Raw genomic sequence first — 14,143 nt, forward strand, 5'->3', positions numbered from 1 at the left:
GGAAGGGTAGACACTTGTGTACAGTAAGTCTGGAGTTCAAGAGAGAGGTCTACACTGGAGTTACAAAAGCAAATGAAAATGAGGTTTTCCAGGAAGGGGGTGGTCACAGAAGAAAGTCAAGGACAGGACACTTCTACTTTAATAAAACATAGCCAAGAAAAGAAGGAACCAACAAAAGAGTTGGATAAGGATTGACCAGAGGCAACTCTCTTTCAAATCAGGAGTGAGAAACTTCTCTCCAGACTGTTTTTACAATTTGAAATGTGTGCTTCGGGGGATGTGATGTGATCCTCAGGTACAGCTCACGGTGGTTTCATGGAAACTCTGAAGTTGGACAAAACGGCCTGGGTTCTATTTTCCTGTGTATGTTTCTAGTATGTTTGGATGGTGTGGCTGGATGGACCCACATTCCCCAAGACATAGAACCTTGAGACCAGGGACACCCTCTGAATATGGCTACTGGGGATATCCCCTTCCATTTACCAAAGAAGGGTTGGGGGGAGCTTTTTCATTTTGTCTGTTAAGAGTATTTAAAAAATAATATTCTAATATGAATTCTGTGTGTGTAAATAGTCTACAAAAGTCTTTTTTTTCTGAATTTAGTGTATCCAGCTCTTTTTTTCTAGAAATGGGGCTTTTCTGAGCCCCTCATTGATTATTGTTAACTATCAGTTTTATTATTGACTCATTGACTGTTAGCATTTTTTTCCTTTTTTAAAAATAGTCCCCTTCATTAATTTATGTCCTTTTTATCATTGTTCTAAATGACATCTTACTTCCTGTTACTCAGCTACACAACTGAGAGTTATGTACCATCCTGTTTAGAGAAACGTATTCACCAAATTGACTCAAGCACAGTCTCAGAGCTTGAGATACTATCTTTCAGGTTTTTCCTGGGCTGAGCTATGCAGAAGAATATAAATCCTCAGCTGCTTGTAAGCTGAGTAGGATGATTGCTTTAAGACAGAAGGTCAAGGCCAGCCTGGGCAAAAGAGCAAGACCCCTCCCTCTAAAAAATAAAAATATAAAAATATAAAAAACAACATAAGTCCTTATGTTGCTTAACCCATGCATTAAATAATGATCATATAGCAACTATGGTCGGCCAGAATTAAAAGCTTGACACATAATAACTCATTCTATCCTTTCAAAAACCCTGCGAGGTAGGGACTATCATAGTCACCCTCACTTTAGAAACGAAGACAATGAAGTACCGAAAGATGAAGTCACTTGCTAAGGACACACAGCTAGTAAGTGGCACAGGCCCGATCTGAATCCACAAGGCTGGGCTCTAGCGCCCCTGTGCCTAACCACTAACTTTGCTACACCCTGTGCCTCTTTTTTGCTTCTGGCTTTGTTGCTGTTGTTGTTGTTTATTGACGTTTTTGGTTTTGGTAAGATCAGAAGCTCATATCTGACACTTTCAAATAACCTTTAAAGTTAACCAAAGAGCATCTGAAAAATGGTGATGCCGTGAGCCAGGGAGGCCAAATGAAGTGCCGTTTCACAGATGGAATTTCTCAGGCGGCCTTCCCTGCATGAAGGCAGTTGCTCTTCTTGGTGCTACAAGGTATAATGATTGTAACTATTGGTATTTTAAGCACATTCAATGTAAAATTGACTGTTTCAATACTCTAAGGATTTCATCCATCTAAAGATTTAAAATGCATTTCTTCTCAGTATGATTCTATTCTGATTTTTCTTTTTTAGAGACAGTTTCACTCTGCTGCTAGGCTCTAGTACAGTGGCACAATCACAGCCTCAAAATCCTGGGCTTAGTGAACCTCTTCACCTAAGCCTCCCAAGCAGCTGGGACTAAAGGCATGTGTCACCACACCTGGATAATTTGTTGTTGTTGTTGTTGTTGAGATGAAGTCTTGCTCTGTCTCCCAGGCTGGAGTACAGTGGCGTGATCTCAGCTCACTGCAACCTCAACCTCCGCCTCCCAGGTTCAAGTGATTTCCCTGCCTCAGCCTCCCCAGTGGTTGGGATTAGAGGCACCTACCACCACACCCAGCTAATTTTTGTATTTTTAGTAGCGACGGGGTTTCACCATGTTGGCCAGGCTGGTCTTGAACTCCTGACCTCATGTGATCTGCCCGCCTTGGCCTCCCAAAGTGCTGGGATTACAGGCGTGAGTCACCACACCCAGCCAAATTTTTAAATCTTTTTTACAAACGGGGTCTCACTGTGTTGCTGCTCTCTAACTCCTGGGCTCAAGCAATCCTCCTGCCTTGGCCTCTCAATGTGCTGAAATTACAGGGTGAGCCACTGTGCCCGCCCTCAATTTGATCTTTTAAGTGAAAAGCTTATTGCAAGAAACTATGTTTGGGCATATTAAGAATCAACGTTGATACGTGGATTCATTCATGAGCATATTTTATTGCCTGGTCTGAGCATCTGTTCCTTTCACATACTCTCCAGTGAGTCAGTACCAGCAGCAAGCTTCCAGTTTCTGCAGATATTTGGTTCTTACCCTGTAGTGAGCATCACAAAATCTCTCAGCTGGACTTGCTTCTCACCGTTTGATTTCTCTGCAGAGCTCCCAATGCACACAGGGGCTTGAGATGTTTGCTTGTTTAGATGCAGGTGCTGACTCAGCAGCTTGGGGTGGGGCCTGAGATTCCGCATTCTAAGATGCTCGCAAGCGATGCTGTTGCTGCTGTTCTGCCATGCAAAATTCAGAAGGAAAGGCCTACAACTGTGATTCTCCAGCCTGGCTGCCCCATTGGAAACACTTGGGACTCTTTGAAAAATACTATTGCCTAGGTTCTACTTTCAGAGGTTTTTTTTTTTAATTGGCCTGGAGTATGGCCGGGGCAGTAGGATTTTTGAAAGCTCCTCAGGTGAGTCTGCTACTCAGTCGTGATTAAGGCTCACTACTTTTGTTTAGAGCAGTGACTATCAAATGTGTGGGCCTGGGCCATTAGCACTGGCATCTCCTGGGAATGAGAAATGCAAATTCTTGGGCCCCAACCCAGACCTGAATTAGAAACTTGGGTGCACCACGCTTCCCTGTTAACAAAACTGCATGTGATTCTGATGCACATTCAAGTTTGAGAACCACTGGTTTAGAGGCTCATATAATATATTTTCCACGTCTCTTCCTATCCCTCTTGGTCCCTTTTTCCCTCCTCTTACCTCCCTCCTTCTCCTCCCCACCAATCCCTCAACCCAGTGTTTGCAAACTGTTTAGATCAGTAGGGCTCTACTAAAATATGAAGATAACAAGCTAAGAGTTTGGGGATGGGTGTAGAGAAAGCAATTCAATTGATGCCAAATATGCAAATATTTGGGTCATCTTGATAACTGACAGTTGATCACTGCTACAGTTGGAATGTATTCCCTCCCCAAAATTTATTTGTTGAAATCTTAATCCCAAATGCAAGAATACTGGGAAGTGAGACTTAATGGGAGGTGTTTAGGTCACGAGAGTGGAGCCCTCATGAGTATATTAACGCTGCAATATTGTTTGACCTGTCTTCTGCCCTGCTGCCATCTGAAGGCACAGTATTTCTCCCCTCCAAAGGATGCGATCTTCAAGATACCACCTTGGAAGCAGAGACTAGGCCCTCACCAGATACCAGATTTACTGATCTTACACTTTCCTACCTCCCAAACAGTAAGAAAAAAAATCTGGTTCTTATAAATTACCTAATCTGTGCTATTCCATTAAAACAGTACAAACGGACTAAGAAAGGCAATCCACGTAGGCACTGTGTACCCCAAACTAGAGTAAACTGGATGCCCCAAAATGTTGTCAATCCTTTGGTGACACCTTAAAGCCAATAATGCCTGACTACGTATTTGGAAGGAAACCCAATGGAAATTGTTCTAGTATATGCTTCTGCCAGTCACCATCTAGTGCTTTTGACAGTACTGTGTAGATCTACTCAATCAGAACCCTCCCAAGCCCAGGCTGACATGGTGCCATTGTCTTTAAGCCCTGACTAATGCCTCCAGGTTGACGTTCTCAAAGTCCGTAGAACTATATCTTCACCTGTGTCTTTTACAGCCCTTGATCCCCGAGGCTGTTGGCTGTTGGCACCTGTATGCTTGAATCTCACTGCTCTTCACATCTGAGGAAAAGACTCTCCGTGGGCATCACACCTAACTTCCTGCAGGTGACGGACATTCATGGAGCGCAGACTGTGGCCAGGCTGCCAGGGGCTCAAGGAGGCAAAGTAGCTTCTCCTAAGGGATGTTCCAGTCCAGTGGGAGGCTAAGCCCAGCACACGGAAATGAATGACTCTGCCAGGATGTGGCGAGGGAGCGTCATACAAACACCTGCCTCAGTATTCAGATCACTTGGCATGCTATTTACACAGAAGAGAGCAATGTGGGCCTATTCCTAGAAGAAGAAAGGATACCTTTTGCTTTAGGGCATTAATACTAGGAGATCTTTCTTTTACTTGTGGCAAGATACATATAATATAAAATTTGCCATCTTAATCATTTTTAAGCATATAGTTCAGTAGTGTTACACGTATTTAAATTTTTATGCCATCAAACTCAATAACTTTTTAATGTCACAAAACTGAAACTCTATGTGGATATCCAATAAACAACAAATCCCCACTTCTCCCTCCCCGAAGCCTCTGACAACCACCATTCAACTTTCTGTTTTTATAAATCTGACTACTCTAGGCACCTACCTCATATAAGTAAAATAATACAGTAACTGTCTTTTCGTGGCTGACTTACTTCACTTAGCATAATGTCATCATGAGTCATCCATGCTATTGCATATGTCAGAATTTCCTTCCTCTTTAAAGCTGAAAAATACTCCATTGTATGTACATATCACATTTTGTTTATCAATTCATCAGTTTCATGAATACTTGTGTTGTTTCCACGTTTTGGCTATTCTGAATAATGCTTCCATGAACATGGGTGTATAAATATCTCTTTGAAACCCTGCTTTCAATAGATATATACCCAGAAGTGAATTGTTTAGATGATATGGTAATGCTATTTGTAATTTTTTGAGGATTTGCCATTCTGTTTTCCATCGTAGCTGCATCATTTTCCTTTCCCACCAGCAGTGCACAAGTTTTCTAATCTCTCCACATCTTTGCCAACACTTGGTATTTTCTTGGGTTTTGACAGTAGCCATCCTAATGGGTATGAGGTGATATTCCATTGTGGTTTTAATTTGTATTTTCCTCATGATTAGTAATGTTCAGCATTTTCATATGCTTATTTTCGGCCATTTGTATATCTTTTTTGGAGAAATGTCTATTCAAGTCCTTTGCCCACTTTTAAATAGTTTGCATGGGTTTTTTTTTGGCTGTCATTCTTGTTACATTGTAGGAGTTTTTTTTTAAACTAAGGCAAAGGAAGTGGGGATAGTGAGAAGGATCGCCTAATATTAATGCCTGTGCATGTGTATAATTTTCTGGGGTAGGGGACAGGGTTTAGTTCACTTAAGTCTTGAACTCCTGGACTCAAAGAATCCTCTGTCTCAACCTCCCAAGTAGCTGGGATTACAGGTGCATACCACCACACCTGGCTGAATTGTAAGAGTTATTTACATAATCTATACAATATCCCCTTATCAGATTTATAATTTACAAAGATTTTCTCCCATTCCATAGTTTGCCTTTCACTCTGTTGATTGTGTCCTTTGAAACACAGAAGTTTTTTCTTTATTTTGATGTAGTCCAATTTACTTTTGGTGCCTGTACATTTGGGTAATATCCAAGAAATCACTGCAAAATCTAAAGAAACTTTTCCTCTATGTTTTCTTCTAAGAGTTTTATAGCTTTAGGTTTTATGCTTAGGTCTTTGATTCATTTTGACTTAATTTTTGAATATGGCGTAAGATTCAGCTTCAAATTTATTCTTTTGCAGGGAGATCTAGTTTTCCCAACAACATTTGTTGAAAAGACCATTCTTCACCTCACTGTCTTGGCACCCTTATTGAAAATCATTTGATCATACAGAGGAGAGTTTATTTCTGGGTTCTGTTTCATTCCACTGTTCTACATGTCTGTCTTTATGCCAGCACTACCCTATCTTGATTACTGTAATTTCATAATAAGATAAATCAAGAAATATGAAGCCTCCAGCTTTGTTATTCTCTTATAAGATTGCCCTGGCTATTTGGGATAATATTAGGCAATCTTTTAAACCAAAATTTAGATTTCTTTCATCTTAAAAGTCTCCAATATTTTCCTATGACATGTACAATTCAAACTTCTTACCAAGAGGATCCACGACCCGCTGCATAACCTGTGTGCAACCTTCCCGTCTGCCCTCCCCTCTCAGTATGCTCCTTGCTTGTCCACAGTGCTCCAATGCCACTGGCCGCCTGTCTGCTCTCCAGCCCAGTTCCTCTGAGCGAGTGCTATTCGTTCACACATCTGTACATTCGTGCATTCTACATGTATATATTGAGTCCTACTCTGTGTTGGGTCCTGTTGTAGAGATATGGATACAGCAATTGACACTCACGGCTGATGCCGTCTCAGCCTTTAGCTGAGAGGCTTTCTTCCTCACCCTATTTAAATTTGTTCTTCCTCGCATCCCACCCCCGCCCCAATTCTCCATTTCTATATTCTACTATTACTGCTTTCATAGACTTACTCTTCATTTTTTTAAAACCTGTATATTTTCTGTCTCTCCCATCAGACCTTAAGCTTCAAAAAGTCACAGACTCCAAAGACACTTGGGGAACACTCAGTACACATTTGTTGAAAGAATAAAGTGCGTTTGGTTGACGATTTTCTGAGAGGACAGTAAACTTGGGTAATAAAGGCTTCCTTTTATAGGACAGAGTGGTCATTCAACTCTCTGAGCCCCTGTCATTGCTGTTGGTTTGAATGTCACCAAATCACCATTTAGAAAGCTGTGTTAAACTTGCACTGAACACAGAATAAAGCATTATAACCATAATTTCACTGTTCAAATGGAGCAAGATTTCTAAGGACACTGAACATTTGTTTTCTCATCTTCTGATCCTTTCCAAAGAAAATTGGAATTACACCTATAATCCCAGCTACTTGGGAGGTTGAGGCAGAGGATCCTTTGAGTCCAGGAGTTCAAGGCTTAAGTGAACTATGATCATGTGCCCCCATGTGTCGTCTGAGAGCACGAGTCTAATATCTGAGTAAAGGAAAGAAATAATTTCCCCTGAAGAACTAGCTTGTATTTTTTCTTATGAGTACCACTTACTGATTCAAAGTCATTGACTTAAAATAGAGAGCTGTTGGATTCCATTACTCTTCTGTACAAAAACGCTTTAAAATGTGAGTCAATCCAGGTTTAACCAAAAAGAAGAAGAAATGCTTCCTAAATAATCCCATTTTTGACAGTCATTTAATTAAATGTAATCACTGATGTTATAACTCCCCAGATTACAAATGTGCCTCTGCCACGTTCGTATTACCCGAGTAAACTGAAACTCATGAGGCAAAATAAGGCATTTTACCACATTCTCCCTTGGGTTCACAGCCCAAAAGTATTTGCTCATAGTAAATGAATGTAATATGGACACATATTTGCAAGTTTACTTCACAGTCAGCCACAAGGTAAATAGAGTCATCCATATTATAAACCCCCATATTATAAACCCCCAAAACCATATTGTAACTTTACATCATGAAGCCTGCCAAAATTCATTTTATATCCTTACTGAATGTACAATTTGAAATTACCTTTTCTTAAACGAAATAGGAATGTCAGACTTGATTGTCCTGCATAAGATGAATCATATGGATTATATTATTTTGTTATATTTTGTTTTCTTTCAGACAGTTTCAATCCTCTGCAACACGTTTGCGCTGAACTGTTTGTTTAGTACATTCCCCCAGCCTATTAGTCATGAAAGAACCAGATACTCTAGTGATTATCTTGCGGGGGCTCACTCATTGCTTTTGGAAACAGGCCTCAGATGAAGTAACAATAACCACACTGACGGAAAAAAACAAAAAAGCCAAACCAGCAATATAGTATTATGACAGCAGATCACATCTTGACTTGAAAAAGCAGAAGCGATAGTCTAGCTTTTTCCACTTTATACATATATATCATCTCCCTTGACGTTCTGCCCCTGTCTGCCACCAATCAATCTTCATCCAAGAAATATAGTCTAAATTTTCCCTATGGATCTTCAGGAATGACTCACTGAGTGTAGTTGGAAGTATATGAGAAATTTTACTTCAAAGATAAATATTTCCATTATGCTTCCTTAGCGGATACATAAGGTCAGGATATGTAATAGAATTTTGCTTCACAGCGCATAATATTCTCATTTTCACCACAATTAGTTCTCTTCAACAAACAAGTTAGAGTACTTACCAGAATGCTCATTACAAGATTGTTCATAGTGACCAAAAACGAAAATCAACTCAAATGTCCATCAGAGGATTGGCTGAATAAAACATGGTGCACATATATCAATGGAACAGAGACAGGCATTAAAATAAATGATGAGATATTTACCGTTTTCCGGGGGAGATCTCACTTCCCAGCCAGCTCCTTGAGATGGTTTCAGAAACCCTTACTTGTCCCAGTCCAGAGATGTAAATTCATTCCATTCTGCAGACAATGCTCCATGACTGACAGAAGGACGGAGTAGGAGGGGAAGAAGGCAAACGGGTAGGAGAGGCTTCTAAGTTGTTCTGGCTTCTGCTCCAGCTCAGATTGGGTCTGGCCATAGATCTGAACTTATGCAGAAAGAGCTGGGAGTGCTCAGGGATTGTCTGGGGCCCAAGGACCTAGGAAGGTCGCTGGGAACAGCTAACCAATTCACTTAGGGTGGGGAATACTCGGCCAGACACGTGACCCAGGCGGCCATTTTCTCACACCCTGCAGTCACCATCTTCCAGGCAAAGACACCATCCCCCACCCTTGTCTGATTCGGGCATGGTGACTGCCTGGTTACCGAGGTTTGGGAGCACGCATGTTTAACCCCAGTCAGATGCACGCAGACAAAATTTTGGCTTGCAAGTAGGGTATATGGCCTCACCAGTCGACCCGCCGCTTCTTCCCTGTCACTTCGCCGTCCTCCCTCTACCTTCTCCGCTATTTCCTTACCTACGGGGCAGCCAGGAGGCGGGGCCCGCGTGGTAGCGAGGAAGGGACGGGCAGGTGCAAGCTCAGTCAGAAGCCCGCCCCCAGCGGAGAACGCACAGTGGGCGGAGTCGGGCGCCTCCCAGCCTGGGATCCGGAAGCCTGAGCCTCGCTGCGCGAGAGCATTTGCTCGCCGAACAGAGTTGTCTTGTTGCCGTCCCTTCTCACAACCTCGCCGGAAGTATAGGAAGAGAGCAAGCAGATTTGAACTTATCTGCTTTCAAGCTGGTCATCACGATGAAGCTTAGACACAAAAATAAAAAGCCAGGTAAAAGTTCAAAGGGCCACAAGAAGCCTGCGAAGCAAAATGGGAAGAAAGCAACCTCCAAAGTGCCCTCAGCACCTCATTTGGTTCACTCCAATGATCATGCCAATCGAGAGGCTAATTTAAAGGAGAAAAGGGTTGAGAAGATGAGGGAGTTGCAGCAAGCTGCCTGGGATCAAGAAAGACAAAAACGCAGGACCATCGAGAGCTACTGTCAGGATGTCCTGAGATGCCAGGAGGAGTATAAGCATAAGGAGGAAGTTTTGCAGGAATTAAATATGTTTCCTCGGCTGGATGACGAGGTCACAAGGAATGCTTATTACAAGGAGTTCCATAAAGTGGTGGAATACTCTGATGTGATTCTGGAAGCTCTGGATGCCAGAGATCCATTAGGCTGCCGCTGCTTCCAAATGGAGGAGGCTGTCTTGCGAGCACAAGGCAGCAAGAAGCTGGTCCTTGTCTTGAACAAGATTGACCTGGTCCCCAAGGCGGTTGTGGAGAAATGGCTGGATTACCTTCGGAAAGAGTTGCCAGCCGTGGCTTTCAAGGCCAGTACCCAGCATCAGGTCAGAAACCTGAATCATTTCAGTGTACCAGGAGATCAGGCCTCTGAGTCACTGCTGAAAAGCAAAGCCTGCTTTGGAGCTGAAAAACCTCAATTAGGTTCTGGAGAACTATTGTCGCCTTGTTGAAGTGCGTACGCACATTCATGTAGCCGTTGTGGGTCTTCCCAGTGTTGAGAAGAGCAGCCTGATTAATAGCCAGAAGCACGGCCGTGCATGCAGCGTGGGAGCGGTTCCTGGGATTACCAAATTCATGCAGGAGGTCCACCTGGACAAGTTCATCCGGCTGCTGGATGCTGCAGGCGTTGTCCCAGGGCCCAACTCAGAGGTGGGCAATAATATCCTGCGTAACTGCATCCACGTGCAGAAGCTGGCAGACCCTGTGACCCCGGTGGGAACCATCCTGCAGCACTGCAACCTGGAGGAGATTTCCAACTACTGTGGTGTCTCTGGGTTCCAGACCACTGAGCACTTTCTCATGGTAGTGGTGCACCATTTGGGGAAGAAGAAGGGAGGCTTATACAGTCAGGAACAGGTGGCCAAAACTGTCCTAGCTGACTGGGTCAGCGGGAAAATCAGCTTCTACATGCCACCACCACCTACTCACACTCTGCCTGCCCATCTTAGTGCTGAGATTGTTAAGGAAATGACTGTGGTCTTTGACATCAAGGATACTGATATAAAAGTATGTGTGTATTATAATAGATGCAGCATTATAGTTTATATGTATTTAATACATGATATGTGTAACATTATTTCTTTTGGAAAAATTTTCCTGACTCCAGATTATATCATGCCCTTTTTTGTTTGTTTGTTTTCTTTGAGGTGGAGTCTCATTCTGTCACTCAGGCTAGAGTGCAGTGGCAAGCTCTTGGCTCACTGCAGCCTCTGCCTCCCACGTTCAGTGATTCTGCTGCCTCAGCCTCCCAAGCAGCTGGGATTACAAGTGTGTGCTACCACGCCCAGCTATTTTTTGTGTTTTTAGAAGAGATGGGGTTTTACCATGTTGGCCAGGCTGGTCTTGAACTCCTGACCTCAGGTGATCTGCCCGCCTTGGCCTCCCAAAGTTCTGGGATTACAGGTGTGAGCCACCATGCCCAGCCTATGCCCTCTTTTTAAATATTAATATGATCCTAGAATACAGACTTTGCCTTCATAGAACTTATCACAATTGTAAGTAAACATGTAATAGCATCATAGTTGTTTGAGCCTGTCTTCCTACTTAATTTCTTTTCTTCATTTTGATTTCCTGTATTTTCTAATTTTTCTATAATGGTAATATACTCTTTTAATAAAAACAACTTAATAGAATAAAAAATTAGAATTGTATTTGTCAGCTTTTACTATAATGATGCTGCAATCAATTCCAGAATATCAAAGTCTTAAAACAATAAGGCTTCATTTCTCTCTCAGTTTCTGTGGGTCATCTGGGTGTCTTTGTTCCAGACTGTAGGTCAAGTTCAGGTCTTCTATGGGGAGTTAGACAGAAGAATTAGTTCTTACCTGGGACATGCTGTTCTCATGGCAGGAGGCAGGAGCATAAGAGAGACCTTCAGAAACATGCAAAGCGTTTTAAAACCTCTGTCAGAACTGGCATTCACTTATGCCCACTCTCTATCAGCCAAAACCAGTCACATGGCCAAGTCCAAAGACAATGGAGCAAAGATGTATAGTCTGCCTCCTATGAGGCATGGTAAGTTACCTGACAACAGGAAGAAATGTATTATTACAGAGAAGATGCAGAGGTTTGGGTATAGTATGTCATGATACTAATATTTTCTAATAACTACAACCAGTTCTGTGCTAGCAGTCTAAGTATAAAAAGCAGAATCACAAGCAACATCAAGCTCTAAACACAAGGGCTGAGTCTTGGAACCCAGAAACAGCCTTTCAAAAACACACATCAGTGGAGATAATTAGCAACAGTCTATACATGTAAGGTTAACAACACAGCAAAGAAAAATAAGCTAACTGTATCAATTGTTGTATGTGGCAGATTGTTCATTAACAGCCCTCAGAGGTCTACACCAGATTCACATCTTCCTGTAAACCAGTTATTTTCAACTGAAGGCAATTTTTTTCCATGCAGAGATCATTGGCAATGTTAGAGACATGTTTGAGTGTTATAGTATGGGGTGTGGGAAGGTTATGGTCTGAACTGTTACTGAAATTCGAGAAGTAGAAGCCAGGGATGCTGTTGAATGTCCTACAATGCACAGGACAGCCCACTGGACAAAGAATTTTCCAGCTCCAATATCAGTGGTGTTGCTGTTCAGAAACCCTGCTGTAAAAATACACCTTCCCACATTCACTCTTGGTTTGGCCGTGTTATTTTTTTTGGCCAGTGTGGCATTTACCAAGTATAACACAAGCAGGGGTGTAAAAAGTGATTGCTCACTGGGACTTGCTATCTCTGGTTACATTTGGAATCCAGCCACCATGAGAAGAAACCTGAAGTTGTTAACTGCTAGAAACGTGGAACCCAGTTGCTCCCATTGCCCCTGTCAATCACATGAATGAGGCCATCCAGAGCCAATTATCCCTTAGCAACCCCACCAGCTACCTGCAGATATGTGAGTAAACCCAGGCAAGTCTTGCAAAAGAACGACTCAGGCCATTTTGACAAACCACAGCATCAGGAGCTAATAAATGATTGTTTTTTAAGTTACTGCGTTTGGAGGCACTTTATTATGAAGCAAAGATATTGTACTTATGGGAATATAGTCTAAGATGCTGTGATTAAAGGACTCCGACACACAGTAGTTTAAATAAGGCATTTTTACATAAAAGTCCAGGACTCCTCAACACAGGTTTTCCATCTCTGAGTCCAAAGTGGCTCCTCCAGCTCCTACCATCACAACTACATCTCAGTCAGAGGAAAAGGAGAAGACACAATGGATGTTCACGTGCAATCCTTTTAGGTCAAAACTTGAATGTACCACATATCATTTTTGTTCACATCCTATTGCCAAAATATAATCGCATGGCCACATTTAGCTGCAAGAAGGAGCTGAGAAATACTGACTTTAGCTGTGGCAAAATTCTTCATGCCCAGGAAAATAATCTGGTCGAGTAGAAGAAAAGAACAACGAATTTTGGAAAACAGTTGACTGCTGCAGTGATTTAAACTTCTCACAAAAAAATTATTAACTACATGTACATATCAGATGAGGTAGTCAGGTGGTAGCCTGGACTATCCAGAAAACTGCTTCAGTCCTCCAATTCACTTTGCTGTGTCACTTCAAAAATCACTTGCACTTGAATCTGTAACACAATTATATTTTTTTAATGGGAAAAAGTTGATTTCCATCAAAGTATATGATAACATGAGTTTTCTTAACACAAATATTTTCTCCTAATTTCCACTACAAAATCCAATTATTTTCCTAAGGAAATACTCCCAGTATGAGGAAGCTTTTAAAGCAAAAGTTAGTGCCCAGGCCATAGCCTTTGGAATGCATTGGCATTGTTTTTCCATTTTTATTATCTCTCACAAATTTTCTCCTGTATTTTCTGATCCACAGAAAATTTTACACACCTGGGTACCATATCATAGGGCCTTGTGAAGCTTGATAAGTGTTTAGCTTTAACAGGGTAATATAATCAACATAATAGAAAACTAGACAAAAGGTATGAATGAGAGTACACAGAAAAGGAAATATGAATAACCTATAAACCTAGAAACATGCATGTCCTCCCTCCATTGAAGAAATAGAAATCAAAACTACACTGAAATACCACTTTTCACTTATAGAATTACATGTTTGATAACACATCATTGGCGTGAATACAGAGATAATTACTCTTATTTATTGCTGATAGGACTATAATTGTTTAACCCTAGAGAAAAATTATCAGGAACTGTATCATTTTTAAAATGTACAGACCCTTTCAGTTAATAATTCCATTTCTAGAAATTTATCCTACAAATGTATTTATACACATAATTTTCTGAAGCATTGTTTGGCCAAGGGAAAAGAGAGAAAACCCTCACTGTTCATTAGCAGGGGATTTGTTAAACATAGTACATCCATTGAATGGAATATTACATAGCTATAAAGGAGAATACATATTAAATAATTTCTGAAATACTCTTTTAACAGTGTGCATAATGCTGCCATTTGTTTAAAAGAAAGAGAATGTTAAGAAAAAACACAAAATCCTTAGAAGAATAAACGAGTTGACACCAGTGCTTACCTCTTGGGGGAGATGGGAACCAGGCTGACACAGGATAGAAAAG

At 41.5% G+C, this 14,143-nt stretch overlaps 1 protein-coding gene and 1 long non-coding RNA gene across 2 annotated transcripts in view; one reads left to right on the top strand and one right to left on the bottom strand.

Moving 5' to 3' along the window:
* Positions 1–9,089: 9,089 nt before the first annotated feature.
* LOC108309653 (guanine nucleotide-binding protein-like 3-like protein) lies at positions 9,090–10,727 on the top strand. Its single transcript, XM_037741252.1, is given in 3 exon segments — positions 9,090–9,990; positions 9,992–10,588; positions 10,689–10,727. Coding segments are annotated over 3 exon segments (1,314 nt in total). The 5' UTR covers positions 9,090–9,312.
* Positions 10,728–10,965: 238 nt separating this feature from the next.
* The window catches only part of LOC108309689, a 152,559-nt gene continuing 149,381 nt past the window's right edge, over positions 10,966–14,143 (bottom strand). The window contains exon 6 of the long non-coding RNA XR_005201494.1: positions 10,966–11,453. This is a non-coding gene — a long non-coding RNA (uncharacterized LOC108309689). The remainder of the gene's footprint in view (positions 11,454–14,143) is intronic.

Source organism: Cebus imitator, unplaced genomic scaffold (assembly GCF_001604975.1).
Source record: "Cebus imitator isolate Cc_AM_T3 unplaced genomic scaffold, Cebus_imitator-1.0 Scaffold96, whole genome shotgun sequence".
Lineage (NCBI taxonomy): Eukaryota > Metazoa > Chordata > Mammalia > Primates > Cebidae > Cebus > Cebus imitator.